The 27,237-nt window shown below is 46.1% G+C and overlaps 2 protein-coding genes across 10 annotated transcripts in view; one reads left to right on the top strand and one right to left on the bottom strand.

Moving 5' to 3' along the window:
- The first annotated feature begins 5,057 nt into the window (after positions 1-5,057).
- On the top strand, positions 5,058-10,845 carry PRKAB1 (protein kinase AMP-activated non-catalytic subunit beta 1). The gene is made up of 7 exons (XM_085076113.1): positions 5,058-5,222; positions 5,644-5,810; positions 6,742-6,835; positions 7,547-7,661; positions 8,517-8,650; positions 9,137-9,205; positions 9,282-10,845. The coding sequence occupies exons 1-7, from the start codon at positions 5,058-5,060 to the stop codon at positions 9,357-9,359; spliced, it is 822 nt and encodes a 273-aa protein (XP_084932239.1). The 3' UTR covers positions 9,360-10,845.
- A 1,101-nt stretch (positions 10,846-11,946) lies between these two features.
- The window catches only part of CIT (citron rho-interacting serine/threonine kinase), a 69,593-nt gene continuing 54,302 nt past the window's right edge, over positions 11,947-27,237 (bottom strand). For 5 of the 9 annotated variants that reach the window (XM_085076104.1, XM_085076103.1, XM_085076110.1 and 2 more), the window contains 18 exons: positions 26,677-26,839; positions 26,266-26,430; positions 26,046-26,183; positions 25,621-25,801; positions 25,293-25,384; positions 24,900-25,004; positions 23,872-24,041; positions 22,816-22,896; positions 22,481-22,616; positions 21,183-21,322; positions 20,235-20,327; positions 18,813-18,921; positions 18,573-18,701; positions 17,854-17,934; positions 17,145-17,223; positions 16,833-17,030; positions 15,705-16,008; positions 11,947-15,253 (listed from right to left, as the gene is read on the bottom strand). In XM_085076104.1, the coding sequence (XP_084932230.1) occupies positions 15,230-15,253; positions 15,705-16,008; positions 16,833-17,030; positions 17,145-17,223; positions 17,854-17,934; positions 18,573-18,701; positions 18,813-18,921; positions 20,235-20,327; positions 21,183-21,322; positions 22,481-22,616; positions 22,816-22,896; positions 23,872-24,041; positions 24,900-25,004; positions 25,293-25,384; positions 25,621-25,801; positions 26,046-26,183; positions 26,266-26,430; positions 26,677-26,839 (2,388 nt within the window). In that variant the 3' untranslated portion in view covers positions 11,947-15,229. The remainder of the gene's footprint in view (positions 15,254-15,704; positions 16,009-16,832; positions 17,031-17,144; positions 17,224-17,853; positions 17,935-18,572; positions 18,702-18,812; positions 18,922-20,234; positions 20,328-21,182; positions 21,323-22,480; positions 22,617-22,815; positions 22,897-23,871; positions 24,042-24,899; positions 25,005-25,292; positions 25,385-25,620; positions 25,802-26,045; positions 26,184-26,265; positions 26,431-26,676; positions 26,840-27,237) is intronic. The other 4 variants (XM_085076105.1, XM_085076112.1, XM_085076107.1 and 1 more) reach the window with 2 other exon arrangements.

Here is a 27,237-nt window from a genome sequence, read left to right as displayed (position 1 = left end):
CTGCAAAGCTGCTTCAGGCTTCCATTTTTTGATGCAATGTCCTGCATGCTGAAGGCACCAACTGATGCCTCAAGTCCAGCTCTCTTTCCTTTCCTGCACATATTACAGGCAGAGACAGATGGAAACTTGAAATTGCTGGCCTCAGCTCCTGGATCATGTTGGCACCTTTGGCTTCTTACAAGGCAGCTGCATTCTGCAAAACAGCCCAGTGCACGTATCTTGATATGTAACTCTAGAAGAGGCTTCTAAATATAAGTGGGGGTTCTTTGCTGCTGTATGAAGGGGGTCAGCCAGACACTCAACATGTGGTGTAAATTTCATCAGGTTGCACAGAAAAAAAAATAATCTAGGGGACAATATGAAATTAAATTCTTAGGGTATTTCCCTGCAGGGAAACCCGGGGGGTTACAGCTTTCACCTGAAGATCAGCACTGGCCTTTCAATTTATGTGGTTGTAGCCAGGATGCCTGAGTGGTGAGGCTCCAGAAGTTGTTGTTTTTGTACCTCCCTTTGGATCTGTGCTCACAGCGTGTTCTGCCTCCCAACCTGGAAATAGGTTGTATCTGTTTGCTGCCACAGTGTCCATCACTCCCAGCATCAGTTCAGGTCCCTCTGCTGAGACAGTGTGCAACATCTCTCTCCAGGCTCATTTTGTTCCCCAGGCCCTAACTTGGTCTGTCAGTTATTTAACATGGATTTTATTAATTGTCTCAGAAGGGGGGAGACTGAAGCATCTCCCCCATTAGTTTTTACTTTGTGTGGTTGTGTGTGCACATACCCAAGAGGAGGCATTGGAAGGACTGGATTCCTCAAGGCAAGTAAATTTTAAACACAAGGAAAGTCACTGGATTGATGGGGGCCAAGCTGGTAAAGAAACATCCTGGTTACCTGCGAGCTGTTCAGGAGCCTTTGTGGAGGGTGTTGTTTCCTGGAGGGAAGAGTCCCTATCACCAAACCTTGAACAGATGTGGAGCCTACCCTGGCTTTGTAGGAGACACCTCCAGGCAAGGCTGGAGCCCTCAGGGCTGTGCAGGGTGCTGCCTGAGCCACAGCTTTCTCAGACTGAGCCCTCAGTCTTCCACAGGCAGCACTTTCAGGCTCAAAAACTATATCAATGTTGGTTTCCTCTTCCAATCCTCCCATCTCCAACCTCATTTTTAATTAGCAGGTCTGGGGAGGTGTGCAGTGCTGGAGCAGAAAAGGGATGCAGTGGTGTGTGAGGGATTTCTTCTGTGCACTCCCAACTTTCCGTTTCCCAAGCACAACGGCATGTTCTGCACGCACAGCCAGGACAAGTGTCCCTGAAATGTGAGTGAGCCTCTGAGGAGCTGCCTGACTTCCTCTGCAGCACTCCCCGGCAGCCTGGCAAAGTAGGCTAGATTCAGAAGCGACCTAAAAGGAGGAGGGGGCCTGGAAACAGATCACTCAGCCAGTGCAAAAGAACAAATCTGGGCCCCCCGAGGTAGAATGGAAAACTATAGTAAGAAATTTAACCAGAAGGTTTCTGCAGTGAAATTTATCCTGTCTTGAACTCCAGGGTAAGTTCTATTCTGCTCCCACCCAGCTTACTCTCCACAGCACACAAGAAGCACTTGCTCATGTGTCCTTTATAACGTGATTTATGGCATGTCTGAATCTGATCTACCAGCTCATGTCTGAGGATAGCTCCTCTGGGTTTGTCATCTCTCTCTGTAGGGCTGAGTCAGCATCATGTCAAGGGAGAAGAACTTTACCAGATATCAATGGATTCTTCAGGACTTTGAACTGCACAGTCTGAGGCTTAAGGCCACTGCATTTCTTTTTTGACACCTACTCTAAGGTAAGAGAAGGGGAACTTCCCTGAAATTGAGGTATCACACCAGAGCAGGCTGTGTGGTCATGGTGAGCCGTGGCAGCCTCATGTTCACATTTCAATCAGTATTCAATGGGGGCTTAATTCCCTTTTGATTTTAATCAAATAATAAGAGAAATAATCCAAATAGTGAAAATGAGAAATTCTGGCCTAGAGCACAGTGTTGGGTGAGTGTCATCCCTGACTTCTGTGCCTGAAAAGCTTGTAAAATCACTCTTCACCCCATCTAATCCAAGACATGCATTCCCCTAATACAGACCTCTCCTGACCTCAGACCTGTCCTGCCTGGTCCTTACTCTCTTTTAAAATGAGTCAGCTGATGGAGAGAGATGGTAAGTGATATCTCCAAGGGGGTAGAATGACTCAGTAGCAAAGATGTCACTTCACTTGACCCCTCAGCCTCTACAGCACCGAAAGTGCTCTGTAATGATTCTGAGAACTTTCACCACCTCTGCTGAGTCTCATCATCTTAAGAGCCAAGAAACAAACTGCCTTACAATTAACTTCTGGCTAAGATGCTCTGTGTAAGATTTAATAGTCAGGCCAGGTCTAGTTTGTGTTTACTAAGGAAGGTAGGTGTGAATGAGGGAAAAAGGAGCTGAGCTTTGCTTGTGGCTACTGACATGGCAACTAACAGAGACCACATGGCTCTTCATATCCTGCAGGTCTTTTACAAGCCTCTGCTTTTAAGACCTCATGTGTTCCACCTCACGTGTGGCACAGTCATGACACCAAATAAAGTATTTAATCAATTACTTTAATCTTGTTTTACGGGCCGTGAACAGCCTGAAAGTGCACTGTGCCTTTTTTTTTTTCCTTCCTTAAGGGAATTTCTTATTCAGAATTATTCAGTTGTGTTTTCCCCTAGTCCTTTTATCCCAATAGGCGCAGAGGTAGAAAAGGTATTTTGTAGTCTTCCTGTGGAACATGGAGGCTGGCTCAGGATGGGGTGGGAGAGGGGGAGTTTTTATGCCCTTCAGGCTGCAGCACATGGAAGGAGGCAAAAAGTCACAGATGCTGTTAAAGGGAGGAACAAAACTCCAGGGTTCCAGAGAATCAGTGGGTGGCTGAGCTCTGCCAGGCCCCTGTGGCTTTTCTTTAGCTAATCTCTCGCTTCCCACATCTCCTGCATTAGCAGCTGTGAGGGAATTGGTCTCCTACTCAGGCTGAGGGGAGAAAACAACACTCCGGTGAATGCAAGGACCGTGTGTGAGGAGGTGGGGAGATGATTTAATTGTTCACGGTGTAATGTCATCCAGCTCTCAATATTCTCAGGGACCAGCAGCTCACAAAGTGAGCTACAGGCTGATTGCTCCAGGACTGTGCTACACCCACCTGTCCCAGCGAGGGGAGACAAGAACCAGGCTTGAAAAGGGAGCAACCTCTGGGAGAACAGCGAGGAGAAGGCTGAGATGCCTTGTCCATGGGCTCTGTCCTGTCCACAGGCCGGCAGCTCCCACAGGTTTGGGCATGGAGCACACTGTGGATGGTTCATGATGCCAAAATAACAGCAGCTGCGTTTGTAGCAGGGGCTGTTTGCAGGGCTGGGGAAGAGCTGCCTGCACATATTGCCCTGCCAGCCCCTGCCAGCCCCTGCCAGCCTGTCCCGTTGGATCCCCGAGGGCAAAAAGGGAGCAGCTGTCCCCAAAACACAGCGGGAGTCACCCTGCACTGGCGCAGCCCGTCTGTCCACCCGGCAGAATCCTTCCCACAGCGTGACACAGTGTGGACACACTGCCAGTTGGTAGGAATCCTTCTGTCTGCAGATTGCTTCTCGTCGTAATGAAAAAAAGCAATTTCCCTGTAAAGAGAACGGTGGCACACCTGCTGCCCTCAGCTCGTGGCTGTGAGGAAATTGGGAGAAAGAGACAGCAAACAGCTGGGGGAGAGCAAAGGGTAAAACCAGATCGTGTTAGTGGGGATGCACTGAGAAATGTATCAGAGTAATTTCATTTGGGCAACATTTACCCGTTAAACACTTAAGACTGCCATCGGCGCTCCCTCCGAGGCAGGAGCGGATGGTGCCGCGGGGCTCAGGAGCATCTGCTGCTCCCCGTGCACGGAGCGGGGACATGCCACTGCCCGCACAGCCAGAACCAGAATCAGAACTCGGTGCTGAGGAGGCGCGGGGGGAGCCCGGGAGGGAGCCGGGGCAGCCCGGAACGGCCGGGCCAGGCTCGGTTCCCCCCGGCGGCAGCGGCCCGGCCCGGCGGAAGCGGAAGCGCGGCGGCGGCGGGAGCGGCGGGCGGTGGGTGCTGGGCCGGGCCCGGCGGGGCGGCGGCGGCTCTCGGGCCGCGATTCCCGGGCTGCCGGGGCTGCCGGGCCGGGCTGTGCCCCCCGTGCCCCCCAGAGGTCCCGGTGCGCGGGGTGGGTGCCCGCGGGCTCCCGGCGGAGAGTTCCGTGCGTATCCACGCGGGGCTGTGCAGCGGGAGAAGGGCTGGGCTGTGGAGCTGCTGGGCTGTGGAGCTGCTGGGCTGTGGAGCTGCAGGCGCTGCGTCTCCAGAGGAAAGCGGGGCAGGAGGGAGTGTCCAGCGGGACCGAGTGCTCCCCAGGGAATGGGCATGGCCCCGAGGCTGCCAGAGCCCCAGGAGCGTTTGGACCACTCTCTCAGGCACAGGGTGGCATTGCTGGGGGGTCTGTGCAGGGCCAGGAGCTGGGCTGGATGGTCCTGGTGGGTCTCTCCCAACTCAGGATATTCTGTGGTTCTGTGTTTAGAGCCCCCGCCAGCTGCTCTCAGCATCCTCAGCAGGGTGAGATAACGTTATTCCAGTGAAGGCACATTTCAGGTAGGCTGGTTTTGGGAGCATTCTGACAGAAAGCTCCCCTGGTGTTCCCGCTGGCGAGGTGCAGTGTTATGTGCAGGGCGAGGCAGAAAGCAAAGTACAAGCCTTATCTTGGGAAGACACAACAGCTTTGTGCTGTGTGCCAGGGACCTGCTTGGTCAGCTTATGGAGTGGCTGAGACTGGGAGAGGTGCTCATGTATTGAACTGTAGCACATTATCAGGAGTAGCTAAAAGCTATCGTTTAGTGTCTTTGTTCAGAGTGTGGTATCACTTTACAATGGATTAATCAAGTTTCTGAAGCTGTTCAACTCAGAAACACAGCCCAAGTCCACTGATGAGTTTTCTCTCCTGCCTGCTGGTGTTCCAGCTTTGGAAGTCCATGTGCTAATCTGGCTTTCCCTGCTCTTTTAGATTCTCAAAAATGGGGAACACAAGCAGCGAGCGAGCAGGGCTGGAGCGCCATGGGCACAAGGCTGCCCGAGGGGACAGCTCGGGAGGAGCCATCAGTACCAAAGAGGGTGACAGACCAAAAATCTTAATGGACAGTCCTGAAGATGCAGACTTGTTCCATTCAGAGGAAATGAAGGTATTGCTGGTTTGTTCTCCCAGCATTGCTCACTTGGGAATGCTGTCAGTTTTGGGGCTGTTTGCTGCCTGCAGGAATTCTGTCATTGAGTTATTACACAAAGCTGACCACCCCCCTTCCTTCCTGTGTCAAGGAGAGGGTGCATGGGTTTTCAGGCAGGTATATTTGGGGCTGGAGGGAGGGGTATTATTTTGCCTTCCACTTTTCCTGCACATTTGGAAGGCTTTAACACCTTTGCAGGATTTATGCAAATGAACTTGTGAACAGCATCTAGAAATGCAGCTTATATTCTACATCTGACAAAAACTACTTGTAGTACTTAGAGAATCATGCCTGAGGGCAGGAAAAGCCTTCAGTGCAACAATGGTTGTCTAAGTCTGCCAGGAAAGAATCTTTTTTGATTGAGACATTGTGCTTGTAGGCCCCATTGGAGAAAGAAGAACTTCTAGCTTGGCAACAAGATCTGGAAGTGAATGACAAAACTCCTACTCAAGCTCGGCCAACAGTCTTTCGCTGGACGGGAGGAGGGAAAGAAGTTTATTTGTCAGGGTCCTTCAACAACTGGAGTAAAATTCCTCTGACAAGGAGGTAATGAGGTGCTGCTGCAGTGGTGTCCCCCATGGATTGGGAGTGCTCAGTGCCAGGAGAAAGGTGGTCAGTTGGTAGATGGGATTGTGCTTGATTTACGCTGTCCTGCTTCCCTCCTGAAGCCCATTATGAGAATCTGACCTTGCCCTTCTTGGATGGCCCAGGATGGAAGTTGAGCTGTGTGTCAGTTTTAAAGGAGTGATTTTTTTCACTGGGCACAACACACAAATGACCCAAACCAGTCGCTGCTGTGCAGTGTGTGCCTGGGGCAGGGCTGGGGTGTGGAAAGGGGAGCTGATTCTAAGCACAGTGTCTGATGACATGTCCTTGCCATGTCAATGGCTTTTGCCCAGCTCAGAGGGTCTGGAGACTGTAGCCTGTTGGAGCAGCATCAACTGTTTCTCAGCTTTTTTTGAGATGCTGGTAAAGCCTTCTGAAGAACCAGGGAGTTCACAGCCCAAGAGTATGGAAATTGCCAAGCAGCAGCTATTCAGACCCAAAGTAACCCAGAAGTATCAAGTTGCTGCTTTTATCTGCTCATTGTTCATTTATTTCATGGGCATTTGGGAAATGCAATTTATGATGGCAAATGCTGAAAGGCAGGGAAATACGAGAAAGCTGATCTTGTTCCATCAGCAGATAAATGAGGTCTCATGTGCTAACAAGTAACATGAAGATGTGAGGGTGACTTTACAAAAGCTCAGTGCCAGTTATGGGATGTCAGGAATGTGAGGGGACTCACTGTCAGAGAGGAAATTATCATGAGTGTTAATCATAATTTGATTCTTTACCTTTAGATTGCATCAGAGATGAAACTTTCTGAGGTTTTGCACGTTGAGAAGCGTGTCCCAGTGCTCTGTGTGTGTCACAGTTTATAGAACAATGTACTTTTCAGAACATTGCAGGGCTGATTGTTGGTCTTAAATTCCAGTCACAATAACTTTGTGGCAATCCTGGACTTGCCAGAAGGAGAGCACCAGTACAAGTTCTTCGTGGATGGGCAGTGGACACATGATCCTGCAGAGGTAACATTTGCTTTGAGTCACTGGTTATTGACTGAGGCATCTGAAGAGGAGAAAGTGGCTGTTCAAGCCAGTGAGAGAGGTTTCTGATCCCTGCTGGCCTGGATGGCAGCATCAGACTGAGCTCAGAGGGCAGGAGATGCAGTGAGGATCTCTTGGCCATTGGTTTATAAGTGATGCCAGGCTTTTCTTGTCTAGTGCCAAACTGCCTTTTAAGAGTGCTGTAGCACTGCTGGCAGCCCAGAGCTCAGTGCTGTCCTAGCTCTCCTTGCCAGGATGTTGCTATTTTGCTGCTCTAGATCTTTTCATAGTCCAGTAATTGTGCCAAAATCTCCCAGGCCTGTTCTTCCTCCTCTGCTATAGAATGAGCTTTAACTCCAGCCTGCCCAGCAGTTCCCCACATGCTTCACAACTCAGTATCCAGACCTGGTGTCACAGGTGACCTCAGCCCAAACCTGACCATCTCCTTGTCTGTAGCCCAATGACCAGTCAAGGGCTGTGGCCCTGGCAGGTTCAGCTGGCATTTTCCCCTCCCAGTCCTTAATCCTGCACTTGCTCTTAACCTAGCACTTGCTGAGCTCTTCTCATACCTGCTTCTGTCATATTTCAAAAGCAATATACCTCATTCTTGGTAATGCTGATTGGGTAGTTCTGAGAATCTCTTAGTCCCACAAGCTTTTTTTATTCTGATTTTTTGATCTTGTCTCTTGCCAGCCAGTAGTAACCAGCCAGCTGGGCACTGTCAACAACATCATCCAGGTGAAGAAAACTGACTTTGAAGTGTTCGATGCTTTGATGGTGGACTCCCAAAAATGTTCAGACATGTCTGGTATGAGCTTATTGGCAATTTTGTATCACACCTTTTAGAGCTGTTAAAATTTTCATTTTCCTTTTTATCTCTAATTAAAACTCCAGTACAGATTAATCTCCACCTGTGTCAGGCCCTGTGAATGTGTGCAGGAATCACAAATGCACAGAGGAAGAAACTTCTGACAAAGCCACACAGGTCACTGTGGATCTGATGAGGAGGCAGTCATGGGTGCTTAATCATTTTTTGTTTGCCCCTGCTGTGTGCAGTGGCTGAGTTTAGGGCACTCATTGGTGAATCAGTCTCTGCTTTATCACATCAAACCAACACTGACAGCCTGCAGTGCTACTAATTCAGTCTTCCTCTGCTAAAGAGGTGGCTGAGGGGGTCAGAAGGTCCACTTTAGGAGGGAGAAATTGGGTGGATCTCAGTGCTGACACAGGCTCAGGAGTATATCATATGCTCACCATGTAGTATAAACTATCTTTATCTTGGAATAATACAAAAATGCTATTTTTATCTTAAGCAGTTGCCTTTCACAGGTGTCTCCCATATTTTTGTACCTTCCTTGGAGGGAATCTTGTAGGGCAGCCTGCACTGTGGAGTGGTGTTTGCTGGAGAAGTGCTGGGCAGAGATGACAGAAGTTCTGGTGTGCAGCTGGGCCCTCAGAACTCTGCTGCCCAAAACCTCACAGCTCAAAACCTCAAGTCAGAGTTTGGGCATCTTAAATCCCTTCTTGGGCAGTGACTGATCCTCTGGCACTGCTGCAGTTGTTGTACTTAAGTGCCATTGATTCCTTTAGGCTGCATATACCCATAAAGAGCAGATGTTCTTACAAAGTATTTAGGATTAAATATTTACCATCTCTCTGGCAGAGCTGTCAAGTTCACCCCCAGGACCATACCACCAGGAGCCCTATGTGTATAAGGCAGAGGAGCGCTTTAAATCTCCACCCATTCTCCCCCCACACCTGTTGCAGGTCATCCTGAACAAGGACACAGGCATTTCCGTGAGTACATTACTTTGGTTTGGTAAATAATGCCCCTGAGGGTGGGAACAGATGGGGAAAGATCTGGGTACAGGCAGGGGACAGCTTAGGAAAAATGTTAGGATAAGTATTGTGTTGGTGAGTTCCTTATTATGTATGTTCAGATGGATTCGTCTGCTGTAAATCTATTTTTCTAGTTGACTGTCTTCAAAATGGAAAACTAGATTGTTGTTTTCCTTCCAAAACCTTAATTTTGCCACCTGTTAGGACACCAGAAGCACATAAGGGGTAATCACAGTCTGATTCACAGTCCTGGTGTGGATGCAGAGGGTTTTACCCAGAGGGGCCTGGGGTTGTTCTGGCATGGTGCCTATGTCTGTGATGGACTCAGGGTGAGCAGCAGTGATGAGCTGGGTGTGTGGCTGGTCAGACACTGTTTGTCACCCACCAGCTGCGAGGAGTGACCTGTGAGTTCTGTTACTGTCACTCTGTCCCTCTTCTCTGCAGTGCGATCCTGCTCTGCTCCCTGAGCCCAACCACGTCATGTTGAACCACCTGTATGCACTGTCCATCAAGGTGAGAGGCCAGGGCAGGTCCTGCACAGGGGCAGCCTGACCATGCCACGTGCTCACTTGTTTTCCCTCTCCTGTAGGATGGAGTGATGGTGCTCAGTGCTACACACCGTTACAAGAAGAAATACGTGACCACTTTGCTGTACAAACCAATATGAGCATCACAGTCATTCGTGACCAATTGTTCTGGGCCAGTGTAGTCTCAGAAAAAAAAATGCTTCATTTAACCAAATGTACTTCTGCTCTGTGCTGTAGCAAACAAACTCTGATTTCATATTGTTTCTGAGACTTCCAGGTTCTCCTGTATTTGCCTTATTTTGTTAGCCCCACCTTGGAAGTTCTTGGAAATGGCAGCTTCACAGCAATTAGACAGGTGGCAAAGGTGTCAGTGCCCCTTGTCAGCTCAGTTAGAAAACCACCAGTTTAATTAGGCTGAATGATGTGAGGGCAGCAACGGATCAAAGAGCTTTAGCAGCGAGGCAGACTGGGAGTCTGCCAGCCCAAAGTCTAGAAAGTTCAGGATTCTTGGGGAATCTGATTTGAGCATAACACTCAGTAAAAGCAGGGTCTTTACTGCTTCCATAACTCCTCAAACGTTATTTCAGTAGCAAGTTCCAAACTTGTCTGGCTGAAGTAAGTGTGAATATTGATGATCTCTCTGTAGCAGCCTTTTCTGGGCAAAATCAGCAACGTAATCACTACAAGCTCATCATTATTTTACGGTAGAGTGGGGTCCACTGTTTCTACTGTGAATAGCTCTGTAGTTTTTCTCTTCATGAGAACTGAAATACATCTTTTCCCCTGTGGAATTTCTGGTAAAGACAATTGTTTTTAATGGCTGGATTTTTCTGTAAATCGTAAGTGTGTCTTGCAGTAATCTGCTTTTTGAAACCGGTTTCTCTTGCTGTCACTGATGAGGACTTCCTTATGCTGGGAGAAGTGGCTGTAAGGAAATGGATGAATTCAGTTTAGGGATTGCTTCCTCAGTAACAGCCTGATGGTGACTGTGAGTCTCCTGTGTCCCAGTGGCCAAACTTGCCCCTCAGTGTCAACAGTTGCAGTGTGCTGGGTGCAGCAGCACCGCAGCCCTCTGTGCCCAGGGCTGGAGCCGGGCAACTTTTTATTATGTTTCTGTTTTCTAAGTGATTATAGTAATGCCAGGCTGCCTGTCCTTGGTATTGACAGCCTGTTTTATCCCAAACCAAATGCAACATTAATGCAAACCTGCTGCCAGCGTGCCCCGGGCCTGCCCGGGAGGAGCCGGTGTAGGAGGGGCCCTGCTGGGCCCTTCCCTTGGCTTGTTTTGGTGCCTGGGGCACCGTGACTGTGCCAATGATAACCAGCCCCGTCCCACTGTGGGGGAAAGCACTTTGCACAAGTCTGGGAGGAGTCTGAGTGGGGACAGAGCTGCAGCAGCCAGTGTGGAGTGCAGCGAGCCACAGCGGGAAGGTGCTTTGCCATCCTGGGGTCTGTTCACCAGCCTTGTTGCAATATCTTCAGTAGCCGAGTAGATCTGGGTCTAGTGCAATGGTTTTCTCTGAAAACTCTTTCTTCATTCTGTGCTGTGGATAGTATTTGGTATTCTGAACTACAGAATTGCTTCTTTTCAGCCTCTTTAGAAACAAATAAAAAATTTTCGAGGAAGTCGGTGACGTGTCTTGTTATTACCCTTCCCATCTTTGGTAACCTCGCTTTCTGTGCTTTGTTATATTGTTGTAACATTTGATTTCCTGATTGCAGTTTAATGCCTTGGTGGGTTGTGCAACCTTTTCATTCAAGAATGCAGCTTGAAACACTTTCTCCTCGTGCACTTAGTGAAGAAGACCGAGGTGTTAATGTTTATTTGTGATGTAAAGCTTAGAGGAAGAACAAGAGGCCAATTACTTAAAAGCTCCAGAAACAGTCCCTTAGGGCTGGAAAGCTTGGGATGCTTGAACCTGCCAGCTTCTCTTTGCTCCAGCAGCCACTTCAAGCAGGTCTTTTTCCCCAAGTCTTTTTCCTCAGCTGGGTGACTCTGTGGGGTCAGAGGCTCATGCAGCTGTCAGGTCCAGCTGTGTGGGGACAGCCTGTGCCTCTGCAGTGTCCAGTAGCTCCAGGGAAGGCCAAGGCTGTGGGATGAGTGCGCAGTGCTGGTACTTCAGAATACTCCATGTTTTTCTCCAGTGCATCAGGTATGGGGGAACCACAGGACAGGACCAATTACTGTGTAGAAAACTTGGGTTTTTTAAATTTTGGTTTGTAGCCCCTGGCCCTGTCTCAGATGGCAGAGACAGGGACTGCAGTCACCACTGTACCATCAGCTTTTGCAGCCCCAAAAAGCTGGGGTGGGGGGAGAGGCCAGGGTGGAGTCCAGGTTGTGTGCCAAGGCCTGCAGGAATGATGCTCCCTCAGCTCCACCCTCCCCTGCCCACGGGTGACCAAGCCCAGCTGCCCCCAGGCCTCTCCAGCCACGAGCAGCAGGTGATGGAGAGGAGATGGTCCCCAGTCCCAGGAGCCACAACTTTCCTCAGGTAAGCCATAGCCACCCCTCAGACCCCCACATCCCTTTCTCTCCAGCAGGAGAGTGGATGAAGGAAGAGGTTGGTTCAGTTTTTGCTGGGGGGTGGGTGTGGGGGTCTTTTTATTGGGTTTTTTTTTTTTTTTTTGCTAGGTCATTTTCTGCTTGACAGGTAAATGAATTAGATTAATCACTCTTGTGTTCCCTTAGTGCAATGGGATGAATCAAATCCCTCCAAAGGCAAAAGCTGGATCAAGAGTTGGATTTATTAGCTCGCTTACATTCCCCACCCACAGCTCACAGTCTGTGCTGTTATGTTTATTCTTGGCTGTTGCTAGGAGAGCACATTTTTTAAAGGTAGATGCAGAGACTTTTGTTACAGTCACTTTTGGGGACCCTGGAGTAAACCAGTACAGAAATAATAAGAGCTCCCTGCCCTCCCCGACCCCCTGAATTTCAGCACAGCATGTGGGGGTCAAGCTGACATGGATTTGTGCAGGGTTCTTGGGAATCAAAAAGCTCAATAAATAATTTTTTTTTTTTACTCCACCAGTTTCTGGATTAATTTAGTTTTGTTACAATTCGGATCATGCATCATAGGACTGCAACAATGAGCTTTAAATAAGTATTCTTTGTGCACAGTAAAAGAAATAAAGGAACATTGAACAAGTCAGCATTTCATCATATACATCATAGTAGGCACAATAGATAAATCAAGCAGCTCGGGGTTGATGTAGAGCATTTTCATGGAGAATGTCATGTAGACCAAAACGTAAGAGGAGCCATTAGTAACCCACCCCCACAGCCTCCAACAAGCCCTTTCTCAGGGCTGAGGGGGTGGGGATGTGCACAGAACCAAAAACACTGAACAGTAGGAGGACAAATTAAGTTACTGTAGGCAGCAGTGTGAATATTAAAAACCTCTTCCTGTGAAAGAATACTTCAGACCCTGTAAAAACTAGTTCAGTTAAAAATAGATGTATTTACATTTAAGTCTGATCTAGCAAGTTTTCCCAGCAGGTGTAAGTTGAGCTGTACAGTAACTCTGCAGGTTGTACTCAATCTGACTGGATTTGTGAATGGTCTTTTTTTAAAGTTGCAGCTATTAGGCCTTAAAGCACCAGCATATTACAGCAGGGGGATGAAGAACTGTCTCCCTCCACTTTGCTCCCAGTACACTGCTGGGATAAGTCCCAAACCTGTCATTAGATCACACTGTTGTTAATTAAGATGCCTTTTTCCAGCTCAAGATGTGTGGGGTCATTTAGCAGGGCAAGTCTCTTTTCCCAGATCCTCACAGGTGCTTTACCTCCACCCGTCTCACTGGTGAGGCAGATTTAGCTGTTGGTGGTTGCAGCTGACTGCTGCTCTAGTGAAGTACTCAGATAATCCACCTGGTTTAGTGTGAACATGCTTGGGGTTTGTGAAGCCACTTATGCTACTTGTTCAGGGAATGATGAGTATTAAATGCTAAATATTGCCAGGGTTTGCTGTCGGGTCAGCTGTGACAGCCAGGATTCCCCAGCCCCAGAGGCAAGGGCAGGGCAGGATGGGCAGGGGCACTCCAGAGAGAAGGAAGCCGTCATTTCACCATGCCAGTCAAGATAGTTATTTGTTTTATTTGGTTATTGTTCAACAACAAAGTTCAATACTTTCCAGGTGGAGCTTTGAACTGTCCCTCTGGTTCCCTCCCTTGTCAATAATAAAAAGGTAATGAAGAAAAATCCTGTACTTTTAGAGACCTAAATCCTCATTTATGCTAACAAGCTTCGATTGCAATTTAATGTTACAATATTTCTTCATGGGAGCGAGGAGGACTGAGGCGAGGCCCCTCCAGTGTCTGAAGATGGCTGTCCACAACCACCAGTAAAACAAAAAGCTAGTGTTGAAAAATGCACAGTTTACAATAAAAAAGTAGAAACCAATTCAATTCCCTTTTGTTACGAATATAAAGTTTCTTGTAAATATGTACAGTCCTTTGAGCTATTTCTATAGCAGGAAGCATTTCACGAACAAGACACAAGATATACACTTTCAGGACTCAACAAGCCCATTTCTGAGGTCTTGAGGATCTTCCATGAGATGCAAAGATTTAAAGACTGATCTCAGTGACCTTTCAAAATATTCGGACCAGGAGACAAAAACTTTCAGCAAATTTCCTGCCAAATCATCTGACTGAAAATAACCCAACAGACAAGAGAACAGAATACAATATTCATGAAACTCGCCAAAGGACACTGACAAGGCATTGGAATTTTGATGGGTTTCTAGAACAGGTTAGCACAGGCTTGCAAGGGACTAGCAGAAGTTTAAGTGTGGCGCCAAGGGAAGATTGGATGCAGTTTTGCTCTTTCCAGTTGTAAAGAACATGGTTGTTCACTTAGAATGTTGCTATTGCAGAGTGAATGGTCAAAACCTGCTTTGAAAATCATTTGCTCTCTGCTTCATGTTCACAGCAAAAGAGAATAGGAAGCAATAAAAGGCTCGAGGTCAGACACGGGGAAGCGAAGGTGTGTCAGCAACTGCCAAAGCTGCTCCCTGTGAGTGTCCTGTGCCAAGACACCGGATCTGATTGCACGACAAACTACAGCTCATGGGAGGAGCCAGCCCGGGCCGCTCCCCCTGGGGAGCTGAGGCTGGCAGGACTCACTGCTGAAGAGACCATGTCCAGTGCTGAGAGGAGAACACAAGTGTGACTGTAATTCTTGTCAGAGAATAAGGCTGGTTAACTCTTCGGTGCCAAATTTCCAGAGTAATTAACGGCTATTTTGCAGCGTAATCTAAAGGTTTCAGTTAATTTACAAGTGAGGTACAATACACTACTCAGCAAAGCAACCTAAAAGGAGAGAGCAGCCAGTGATGGTGCAGCAGCATGCAGTGAACTGTCATGCAGAAGACCTGGATAAAGTCTTACAACCCAGTAGCTTATAGGTAATGCACTTTGTCTCAGGGCCAGGCAGGGGGTCGGTTAAAGCAGGGTTCTTCCCTCCCCATCAGAGCTGCTCTAAAGCAATTTTAGTGAGAACAAAATAACTTTCAGAAGTGGCAGGTGAACAGGCTAATCAGAAGAAATTTTTCATGTGTTCTGTGGAGAACATCCAACCACAGCTCCTATTGAAAGACTCACTCACCTTGGCCCTTCTGTTTCCAGGCCATCAGGGGCTCCCAGCACGTCTCAGAACTATGACCAACTCTCTGGTAAGGGGTGCTAACCACAGTGACGACCTGGGGTGGGACACTAGTCCCATTTCCTGGATGAACTACTAGGGACTAAAGTGGATACAAAAAGTTCATGAACTGCTTGAAAGAGTAACAGTAGTACAAAGTGCAAAAACAGGAGTGCAGGAAAGTGCAGAGAAATTAACTGAGCTGCGAACGGTCTTCAAAAGCGTCACGGCTCCCGCTGTGGAGCGAGCTTTGGCCCAGGAATGCTGTTTGGGAACTGGGCTGCAGACAGATGGAGTGCATATACTCAGTATATTTCCTTTTTTTTCCTGCAGGTCAAGATGAGTAACTTTTTCTAGCTGAGACTTACACTGAAGACTGGTCCCAGACCTGGCAGGGAAATAAAAGGACAAGTTACAAGTCACAGATATTTCTCTCCCAGGCATGAGGTGCTAGCAGCAGTACAACACCTGCTGGTCCCACAGAGCCAGGGCTCCTGTCATCCACAAACACTGACAAAGGCAGGCGCTGTCAGCACCACTCGCAGCACAGCAGCTCCCTGCTCCAGACATTACTCCCCTTCAAATCCTCTATCACTTGCTAGTAAATGCACCTTTGCTTTCAGCCTGTGCTAGAGTCAAGCAGCTTTTGCAGAACCAGCCCAGGGCAAGGTGGTCCCAGGGCCAGTGCATGACACCACGTGGGCTCTGTTCCTACAGAATTTGAGGAGCAGCGTGGTGAGATTTGATTTGTTCTTGTGCTTTACAGTGCCAGCAGCCTTTCTGCAGTACATACAAGCCTCTCCCTGAGAACAAAGACATTCTGCAGGCTCCCAGCTTACCTTATTGACTTGAGCAAGAGGAGTTCTGGCCCCACTCACAGGCACTCTCCCTCGGCTGCTGTCCTCGAACAGTCGTCCCGGGGAGCGCTCCCTGCGGGTGCTCAGCAGCCGGCCTGGGGATTTCTCCCTCTCCAGAGGTCGCCCCGGGGATTTGTCCCTGCGCAGCTCCGTCCTCCCCTCGCGGTACCGGTGTGGTGTGCTGGGCTCCCGGGGGTGGCTGGGCCCTTCTGGGGGTCCTGGGCTGGAGGCCACCCGCTTGGTGATGTGCTCGTTGTATGTGGGAGGGCCCCTCTTGTTCGGGCTGCTGTCATTCAAAAACAATTGATGAGAACAGCTGAGTGACAAAAAACTCTTGTTACATTTTCTATTAGCAAAAATGTAACTTTTCCCCCCAACACCCAGCAGCCTTTGGGTGAGAAGCATCAGCCTCTCCCTGAACCAAGATGGAAAATGCAGAGATAGTTTGGTAGCTGGAGTGTCCTTAATGTGCCTCAAAGTGCCTTAATGAATTGCCAGTGTAAGTCATTGGCCAGAGAACAACACTTGTTCATACATTCTGGCCATACACTTTTCCATATAAAAATACACTAACATTTGATACATGTGTTTTCACAAGCATAATTTTTGGTAGTTCAGGGATGTTCAGGTCATGCTGGGGTGAGCTACAAGCCTCAATTTCTCTGTGTCCAGTGCACACAATGGCACCATCAGCCCCAATGTTTAATTACCCGTGTATCACATCACAGCTTCCCAGCACTGTCTCCCTAAGGCAGACTCATTACTTGATAGGAAGGGGCTCTTGCTTTACAACTTGTCACAGCCAAGCTGTGTTTAGAGTGATATCAACAGCATCTGATCTCAAAAAGCTTTGAAGCCAGAGCTCTATCACAACATCAAAGCAAACCACCACAAGGTCAGAAAGCATTTGTGGAGATTATCCACATCTTCCTCGAGCTGATGTTTGTTTCTTTCTGGATGTCAAGCCATTAGTGACTCTATTCCAGCATTACAGTAACTGGCTGTCATCAGCCTCTACAAACAGAACAAGGGCATCCAACCACATCAGGGGAAAAGGCGTCAGGAGTGAACTCTGCTCCCGAGGGACTGAACACCCTGACGTCACTGTACCTGCGCGTGGCAGAGGAGCCTCTGTGGTGCTGCGGCTGCGGCTGCTGCTCGTTGTTGGTCTCCTTCACCAGGTTGCCCTTACAGCAGATCACCCTTAGCTTGTCTTGGTAGGAGGAGGCCAAGTAGATCGCTCCTGAGGAGATTGCAGGCCCAAGGTACCGCGGGTTCGGTATCTCCAAGTGGGCTCGTGCTGGAGTTCTGGGTAAAATTGCAGGAAAAGGTCTTTACAGTGGCAGCTCATACCTTTTCCTGGCAAGTCCATACATCCCTGCAAAACAGGCTGTTCAACAGAATGGAAAGAGAACAACTTACCCTAGAGAAGCTCGTGCCTGAATCTCGATCACTTCAAGGGAATTGAAGTGGGTCACGAACAGATAGGGCTCCCTGTAGGCTGGAGGAGCAGTGCAAAAGCAGGAGAAAAACACAAAATACATTCTCTATTAAAAACTTCTAAAACACAACAGTGAGCACAAGAGAGGCTGACAGCCCTGTGGGAAAACTAAGGAATACATTTTCTGTAATGACACAGACACTATCACTAAGTGGGGGGATGCAGGCTTAAAGAATTGTTGCTTTGAAACTGTGTCTCAAGGACTTTACTAACCAAAGTATCATGAAAAAGGCATTAAAGCCAGATTATTAACTGAACAAAATCCCATTAGGCAGTGCAAAAGGCCTGAAGGAGCCATGTTGCCCTCATATATTCTTCACTATTTCAGAAACTTAGAGCATAGTTAAAAATGCCACTAGCCAGTTCAGTGTCAGACTAGGAACATTAAGGAAATGGAACTTTGGTTAGTTTTCCTTGAATTGCTTATATTTTAGAAGGTTTGCCATCTGGATTTACAATGAGCTTAAATCATGGGAAAAAGCTCCATAGTTTCTGGAAGAAACAGGAAGTTTCTGGAACTTCCATAGTTTCTGGAAGAATTGGGAGATGGAAAGGGAGACAGAAGGTACCCATCCCACAAGGATGCTTCAATAATTCCCATAATCCAAGGGAGTGTCCCTCAACACCTACCGAAAGCTAAGGGCAAGCGGTTCCATTTCAGGTCGTCTGTCCTACTGCGTCTTCCATAGGAATCCACAAAGACACCAAACTCTGCCAAAAGAAGTCACATCACATCATGAGCATCTGCCTGAATTTTATTAATTTATTTTTGAAGGGACAAGGCAGTTTTCCCACCAGGGACATCTTGCAAATCCCGGAGTGCCATGAACTACTCTAAATGCCATGGAATTGGTTAGATGTAGGAGTACTGCCAGGCCAAAAGGTGCTGCAATTCTAGGTTTCTCTACTCCAGCTACAGTTGGGAACGTGATGAGACTCCTACCATTACTGACCCAAAATTACTGCTAGTGTGCTTTTGAAGATTTCCTGTGCATTCCCATGACAGTATCCAAGAGGGTAACAAAAACAGTTATACAAGAAAATAACACCCTTTCATTTTTAATCACAAGAAGGTTAAAAGGTCTCAACTGTCTGCATGGAAACCAGAAAAAGCCCAAGTCTGAGAGCCCCTGAACATCTTATCAGGGTAATCAAACACCGGTTTGCACTTAACACACTGCCTGCAGTCCTTCCCTCAGGCACAGAAGTCTGTGTGTTGCAACTGATCCACAGGCATGGAAAACTTCTAAGCCAAAAGCAGTTTGTCCAAAATTCAACAGCACTTGGGCACCTTCTGCAGCTTGGAGAGCAGGAGTAGTGCAATACCTGCACAACCATCCACCACTTACCATGGAAACACAGCAGATATTCCTCCCTCTGCCCTGCTGGGTTCACTTGGATGATACTGACTGGAAAACTGTTGGTGGAAGCAGCAAACACAGCAGAGGCCAAAGTGTGGTCATTTTTATCCAAAAACTCTGCAAAGAGAATGGAGAAAAACACCTTGATTCACACCAAATTTTTTTCCTAAACGGCTTTAAAAAAGCCCTACAAAAGAACCTGTGGATTCCTCAGGAATTATCTCCTACCTTCCAGTGTGTACTGCTTCATCTCAATTTCATAGAATTTGTTGGTTCCAATGATGATGCTGTAAGTGGTCAAATGGATGCAGCTGCAAGGCTCAGAGGTTTCAATCTCCTGGAAAAAGAACAGTATGGACAGATATTAGTTCCCTGTACTAGCTTACAGATAATGCTTAGTCTGGAAGATCATATATTGCTACATTTATCTTTACCAAAGGGAGAAACAGCAGCCTCAAAGACCCTAACAATTTCTCAAAAGCATATGGACAAAAACTCTTGCTGGAAGAAAGCTTTGCTTTATTGAAAATGATCCTTGAATATAGACTTGCATATCAACTCGCCTCAAGGTGCTAACTCTTAATGAGATCCTCTTCCTTTTGGAAGAATGCACTGCTGTGGAAGATGTTCTTCTGCTTTGCAGTTCATTTTTCTGGAACATTAGTGAGCAGTGAGTTTGTAGCAGGCCACAGCCAATATTTCTTCCTTCCTTCTTTGTACACTACAGAATGTTGTCCACCAGGACCTGCCTTGTGACTGAACAGCTAGGACAGCTCTGCAGGTTAGCCTGACACAACACACAGATCCCCAGATCTTCTGAGGACAAGATTCCTTGCATAAATCCTACTTTATCTGGAAATTTAGTTGGCAGAAAAGCATAGCATATTCTGGGCTTGCTGCCATCTTGTTAGGATCTAAATTCAGTTGTCTGAATAAGTGGAGATAAGGAAAACCTGTATTCTAAAACATGCCTTTGCATGTTCTGCCTGTAAGGCCTCATCAGAGGACAGGGCTGCACACCCTCAGTGTTCCCTGCTGTGAGCAGGAGTTGATATCAGCTACAGCAATGCTTGCAGACATTCCAGGTTTGCTGACATCACATTGTTTGTGCCAAGATCTCCATCAATCATGCCTTTCCTCCTGAGGAGGCCAGATCTGCATGCCTGTGCCCACTGCTTCCCTCCAGCAGTGCCCATGTAAGCACTCAGGGATAACAGTCTCAGTCACATTGCAAAATGAACTGGTGCCTTCAAAGTCACCTGCAGAACCCCCCAGGGAGTGGTAGTTTGACTGGAACATCCTCTGGTTTGTGAATAGGAGAGGACAGGAGCTTCTGGGTGCCAGCTTGCTCTAAGGCAAGTGGTTAAACTTTTTGTCCTGAGGAGAGATCTCTGAGGATATCATTACAGCTCAGTCCAATATCTCAAAAAATCAAGTTCTGTTCTGCATCTCTCCAAAAATGCCAGATCTTATTAAAGGAAATTGCTGCCTACTCCACTTTGAGTCAGTGCACGGTGCAATTTGTTATCATTTTAGCTGACAAACAAATGTTCTCAAGCATACAGAAAGGTTTTAGATGTTTGCTCCAAAGCAAAGGCTTAGAGCACTACATGAATTACCTCAATTACTGCAGGGAGTTACTAAACTCACCTTTCTGATACAGAACTTGCTCAAGCTCTCGTTGTATCGCAGAACCACCACTTTATTGGGCATGGCTGCACAGATACAAAGACTGTTCTCAACCTGTAGGGAAGATAACAAGCATAGTTCAGGATGACAATAAAATAAATTCTATTGCTGAGCTTGTGAAACAGATTTGAGAACCTCTTGCCACAGAAAGAACCTTGCAGAGATAAGCAAGTACATTTTTCTAATAGGGTAATTATTGTCAATTCATAAAATAATGAAAAGCCTCTTCACATTCTCAAAAAAGAATGTGAATTTAAATGGCTTCTATGATGTCTTTTATGCTTGAAAGACATTAATAAAAAATCAGAAGGTTTTCCACAGAAAAGGGATTAACAAATTGAAATAGGTTAGGTCAACATTTTAACCCCTGAAACTTATCTTCAGCATCACTTTGAAATGAGTGGTATTCAGTTTGTCACCAAGGTAACCCACAGAAGTAATTGTTAATGAGAATTTTTGCTGTGGTTAAGTGCTCCATAATAAAACCAGTAATCTATGTAAATGTCTAGAATTAAAGTGACACGAACACCTAAAGAAATTTGCTAGCCTGGAAGCATAACATTCAAAAACAAAGGAGTGGACAGAATTCACTAATTATAAATCTCAAAATTACAGTTAATAGTGAGGAGGCAGTTGTACCATGCTGTGCTGGATTTCTTACTACCTAGCAGTTTAGGCTATACCATTGTGGCATCCTGACTGAATTGATCCACATTAGCAGCAGATCCTCCATTCTGTCTCCAGCTCAGCCTCTCTTCACCCCATACGTTCTTTTCATTTGAAGAAAAACATTCAAACCAAGAATCTAGACCTTGGATGTGTTGCCAGTGGAATAAAGATGCTGATTTGACTATTAAACTCAGAGCAGCCTCAGGGGTGGTCTGGGGGCATGAGGGATCTGTAACTTACTTTGCCAGCAGCAAAAAGGTGACATCCTTTGACAGCCTCAAAGACATTTGGTGAGACATCAGGCTGGGCTGGGAGGTGAGACTGGGCTAGAGACTGCTTCACTTTCTTTACATCAACAAGACACAGAGCCCTTTCTTCTCCTGGAAACAAAAAAAGGTTGCATTTCATCAAGGGAGAACTCCCTTTTCTCTCCAAAAGTCTGTCCTGTTACCTAAGCAGTAGCTCATTGTTACAGGCTGTTACTGTGGAAACAGTCACAAGGTACCATGTAGAATTCAGTCCATATTATTCCTATTCAAAGTGAAACAGAAAACTTACAAAAACCAGCCCCACAACAGGCAGTAAATCCACCCAGAGAACAACCATTCCCTGCGTGGATTATTAGCGTTGCTGAAGTCTAGCAGAACACAGTAATTGTGGCCTCATTAAGACACTGTTCAAAATTAGCCAGGAAGTTTTATTTTGCCCTTCAGAACTTCTTAAAGTACAAGATGTTTTAATCACTCTGTGCCAACAGAACTGGCAAGGGATTTCCAAGAACTGCCCTAATGAATTGCATCAGAGCCCAAGGCCAATTCCTCTCAGAAGTCCAGTGACAGACTAATACAGCCTTCTCATTATGTGTGAGATTTGCTTTGTTCTCTACCACCCTGACACAAATAAACAATGGATATCTTAAATCCTTACCAGGAAAAAAACCACAAAACAAGCAGAGAAAGAATTTATTTTTCATTTCCTACAAATGTCATATAGACACTTGATAATTTGGGCTTTCAGATGAAGATACACCCTAATGTTCAGCATGCCTACATCCGTGTGGGAAGGATTATCTCTGGAAAACCACAGATGGAGAGATCGAAGCTGGTGTTCCTTTCATAAAGGAATCTTAAATCATGACAGGAGTTCCAGATTTGTTACAGGGCAAGAGAGGGTAAGCATTGGCTCCAGTGATCACATAGTGGTCCTCAAATGGTTAATTACATTAAAAAAGGTTACACAGTGATTAGGAACACTTTTTAAATTGGACTTAAAATGATGACTGACCTGTAACCTAGAAATGTTTTGTCTCTGGTTTCTCCCTCAGCTCTGCAATCACTTTCTCCTGAAGGTTTAACTGAGCCTCCATTCACACAATCCCTTACCAGAGAGCTTCAGACAAGACTGTGTTTACCCCAGCAAGTCACTCCTGACAATTTGCTGACAAAAAACCACACAAAAGCCTGGAAACAAATCCAAAGGCAAGCAGACCTGGCAGCACAAAGGAACTACAGGGCCAATGGGAACACACAGCCCTGTACCTGCTATCATGAGTAGCTTCTCCAGATCCTTAATGAGGTGAATTTGGAAGACAGCACCCATTCCTGGGATGTGCGTTAAGGAATTCTTCAGTACATTCAGGGCATAGAGACCTTCTTCTGCACCCACCAGCACTACCTACAGCAGGGGAAAAAATAGCTCTACGTGAGGAGAACAAGGAATGCTCCAACAGCAACTTGGGTGATACTCTTTAGCAGTGAAGAGAAAAATCAAACCCACAAAGAAGTGCATAATTACACATATTGCCATCAATATTATCATTTCCTTGAATCAATTATCCACTACAGAGAAAGACCCAAGTGAACATGAGCATTACCTGGTCACTGAAGGGCATTGTGCAATTTATATCCAAACGGTCTTCACCCTCCAGCTTCAGCAGGGAGTTCCCAAGCAGTTTCTGCAAATGACAAAAATAGGTTTTTTCTTGTTGAGTTAATCTTAATCTCTTTATCTTGTGAGTATTTTAACAATGTAAGGTCATAATTTCAGACAGGCAAAAAGCTTGGCAGAGATTTCTTTTTCTCAGAAAGCTAAAAGTTGCAGGGATGTCTCCTACAAAAGAATTGGTAAACTTTTATCCACCTTAAACACAGAAAGGCAAACTGATCAGAATTATCTGAAATTCACACAGAACCCATTGTTGTCTCTATCTTTTCCATTTTCCCCAACCTCCTATAACAGAGCAGTGGAATTTTCCAGGGGGAAGGATTAAAGAAAAGCATAAATGTTGGTGGGAGCATGTATTTTTCTCAGAGACAAAAGAAATGTGAGCCTGAGAAAAAAAAGAGGATTTCCTGCTAGTCAGATATTCCCTACCTCCAGAGCTAACATTCTCTTATGCAATGCCATAGAATCCAACCTCCCTTTACCAGAAATAGAGAGTTATCAGTGTAACAATGTGAGAAAGCTATCCAAAACCCAAGCAAATCTGTTTAACCTCTTATTCTTATCAGGAATAAAACTTAAACTAAAAAGCACACACACACACACCTCCCCCCAGCAAGAAACATAAAACCTCTGACTCTCTAAGAATGGGAAGGGAGGGAGTTTTTGCATCTTTTAAGGTTTGCTCATTCCATGTGGTACTTTATGTGACTGGATTTAAACAATGCCCTAACTGCTCTTCCTTCCTCTGCTGGAACTACAAAGATATTTTGGGATCCTCTTACTACACTCCCCAAGTCTAAAGCAGGGTATTGCAATTCACAGCACCAGCCTCCCAGTGAACTGGCTCCTGGTGTTCATATCATAAGGCAGAAGCAATAACTTACCTTCAAGTTAAACCTCAGTATGTCAAATACCGCAAAAATATTTTTCAAAACTCTGCTCCCTCCCAGAATATTTTATTATTAAATGAAACTTTTATACTCACAGCATCAGCCTCAGCTTTTTCTCTGGAAACTCTCCCACCTGCCACTATTGATTCCAGTGCTGTGACCCAGCGCTGTTTGTCAGGGAAGCTGGGTGCTAACAGGTAGAGTGTTCTACCAGGCCAGCAAGTGGTGTGTGGATGAGACTCCAATTTTAGGATATATGGCACATCTGAGATGTTATATAGATAGAATAAGACTTAGATTAGTTTTTGGAATATTGTCAGTGGACTTAAAATCAACACCTTTCAGCCTCATTGGAGAGAAGTTGTATTTATCATGACGTGTTACCATGGCAATTTACACATTGGTTTCTCCTTTACAGGTCCTGCACAGGCTAGCTACTTACACCTAAATATTAGCTGGATGTATGCAATCCATACATACAGTGCTGTCTTTACTAAACAAAAATAATTTCTTGCCTTTTATTCAAAAGAGAGAGAAATTCCATTGTGGAAAAAAATAAACCAAACCAAAACCAGCCACTTGACTAAAGTTTTCCCTGGACTGATTAAGAAAAATCTGTAAAAATTGTTTATGGAAACCTTTGTTTTTAACAGTCTGTATCCTTTAATGTAACAGTCAAGACATACAGAATCTTATCCATCAGTTCTATTCAGTACATACAAATCAACACATCAACATTTTTTCATAATAAGAGACTGTATACAGCCCACAGCGTTTCTAAATTAATGGCTTTCTGGTCAGAGCACAATGGTGGCAGGAGTTATAACACATCACAGTTAATAGAGAAGAAATTTAAATAAACCGAGTGTTTATGCTACAAATCTCTTTAAATTTACTTCCATTCGGGTTGATGACTATATTAATCACAGTTCTACCACGACAAAAGCAACAGCCTGGGTATAACTAGATCTGGAGTGCTGAGCTATTCCCCTAATTCAGATGGAGGTAAATTACAGTGTTACAGAATGAAAGCTCGAGGGAGAAAATTCTGTTCAGCCAAACAAGGCTAACTGATGGCAAGCCAGATGAAATCCATTTGACCTCATCTACGTAAGATTCTCACCTGTCTTTGCTGTATTGGTAAGCTCAGTAGCTGCTACAGCTCCATGAACAGTTACATCACCATCAGGAAGGCAGAGCTCAAATTCCTCCAGAGGCCTCTGTCCAGCTGCAGGGGAATGGGGAGACAGATTAGGAATGAACAAACAGGTAGCAAAAAAAAAATTGTGATAGCAAAATGAAGTGGATACAGACTGAATGTGTTCACAGCTAGATTATTATGACATGCCAGCTAATAAAATGGTTAAGGATCTAAAAAAACGATGTTGTATTATTACTGAAGATTTAGCTGAATTAGGTATGGCCAGAGCAAACACTAATAATCTTTAAGCCTCTGAACTCACCAACCAATACCTGAAGATTAAAAAATATGTTCCTGCTAGAAATTCTAAGTTACCTTCTCTTGCTTCTGCATCATAAATGAGCACTTTGGTTCCTTCCAGGACAATATACTTCCTGTCCCAGCCCTGTTGCCCACGTTTATTATTCCTAAGGAAATAAGCACAAAGCCATATTGGATTTTCTGCTTGGATTCTACATAAAGTAAGCATGCAACTTGTATAAAAGAGACATTTCAGTGATAGCAATTGTAATTGCAGTGGTGGTAATTGTAATGCCCATGTAATGGGCCTGTACCAATTATGTCATTGTAAGAGCCAGGACAATACAAAGAACTGTTCCAAATATTTCAGCACCTGATATGGCACCAAGATTCCTGTTTATACCTTGGCACTTTCATCCACCCTTCAAGACGCAGACTGGTGCTTGGCTCCTTCAGCTGCAGGCCAGGGGAATTCATCTTATCCCGGCAGAATGCTTCCGAGAAGTGCGTGGCATATTCTGCTGGCAGCCCACAAGTAGCTGGCAAGCAAGTTGAGCATTTTGGGTGACACATCACCTGGCATTCTGACAAGAGGACAGGGAAAAACTTCTGTTAAATGACAAAAAAAAGAAAATAATCATGACACAGCTGCCTCAACGTCTAACACACAAATCCCAGCTTCTCCATGATCCCCCTTCCACTCCAAACCATCAGATGCTTTCTGATGTACAATGTTTGTACCAAGTAGTTTCAGAGCCTTCATATTTGGTCTTTTTTTTGCGTGTTCTAGATGGCTGATGCCTTTTCCTCCCCCTGAGCTGTGCTTACCCAGACACTTGGAGGCCTGCCTGCCGAAGTGCACAGTGTCCAGGCACACAGCACACTTGGTCGCCCTCATGTTGAGCCCCACGTTGAAGCGATGGGGGATGTTGTGGTGCATCCGCTCTTTCAGGCGGCGGCTGTACTCTGCAAGGCACAAAAAAATAAAAATAAAGAGATGGCATCGACATAGATAGACAAATAGCAGCAGGAGGTGAGCAGGACCTACCCTCTGGTGTGGAGGATTCCTTCCTGCGGCTGGAGGGTGGAGCCAGCAGACTGATGGGCGTGGGCTGGTGCTCTGGGGAGCGGACTATGGCAGACATGATGATCTGCTGCCTGGCTGTGGCTGGGGTGGAGGGGTGAGGGTGGTCGGATATTTTCCGATGAGCAGCTACAGACAAGATAAATGCCACTGGTTAACATGACCAACGTGGCACACTGGTTCCTAGCAGGGTTCTGTGTGTGACCAGTCAGCAGGTACAGCCCACAGAACAAAGTGTGGCCTTATTGTAACTTCACCGCAGCGGTAATAATTAAACAACACAAGTTATTGCTAGAGTGGCACACAGTTAAAGGCATGTTCTCAGACCAAAAATGTGTGCCTCCTTCCAGATTCACCTTTTCTGTTAACCCCTACCTTCTTCACGAGCAGATCTGAGCTCAATGCGTGTTTTCTGTAGAGCCTCCTCCAGCTCAGCAGAACGAGCCTTCTCCTTCTCCAGTGCCACTTTCAGCTCATTGTATTGCAGGGGAACCTGTGTGGGTAAAGAAGGGTCCTCTTTCCGCCGACTAAACAGGCCCTAGCAACAGAAACACACAGACAACTCCTAACTCCTAGCAAGAGATGGCTTAAACTAGGCAAAGTGACACTAGCTAGTGGCAGTCCGGCCAGAGGGCCTAATGGCAATTCTGTTATGTGTAAGGATGGATTTTTAGTTCATATTGGCACTGGAGAGAAAATGTCAAGATATGGATTAATTTAAAGAGGGACATACGTTACCTGTTAGTACTCACACCTGGAGTTTCCAAAAGCATCTAAACAGAGGATCTCAAAATACGTGGTTAAAATTAAATTACTTCATTCAAAATGACAGAATAGCTTATGACAAAGACGTGACAAGAGTCACATCACCTGACTAATCAGTCCTATGCTGTGACTACAGGACAACCACTCTGGATACACAATTGGTTCATGCAC

Source organism: Lichenostomus cassidix, chromosome 15 (assembly GCF_008360975.1).
Source record: "Lichenostomus cassidix isolate B80296 chromosome 15, HeHo_3.0, whole genome shotgun sequence".
Classification (NCBI taxonomy): domain Eukaryota; kingdom Metazoa; phylum Chordata; class Aves; order Passeriformes; family Meliphagidae; genus Lichenostomus; species Lichenostomus cassidix.
This window is presented reverse-complemented; position numbering and strand designations above follow the sequence as displayed.

Coding starts and splice junctions, on each gene's coding strand:
- PRKAB1 (XM_085076113.1), top strand. CDS start 5,058: ATGGGGAACACAAGCAGCGAGCGAGCAGGGCTGGAGCGCCATGGGCAC. Junction 5,223..5,643: donor TCCATTCAGAGGAAATGAAG/GTATTGCTGGTT, acceptor TTGTGCTTGTAG/GCCCCATTGGAGAAAGAAGA. Junction 5,811..6,741: donor AAAATTCCTCTGACAAGGAG/GTAATGAGGTGC, acceptor CTTAAATTCCAG/TCACAATAACTTTGTGGCAA.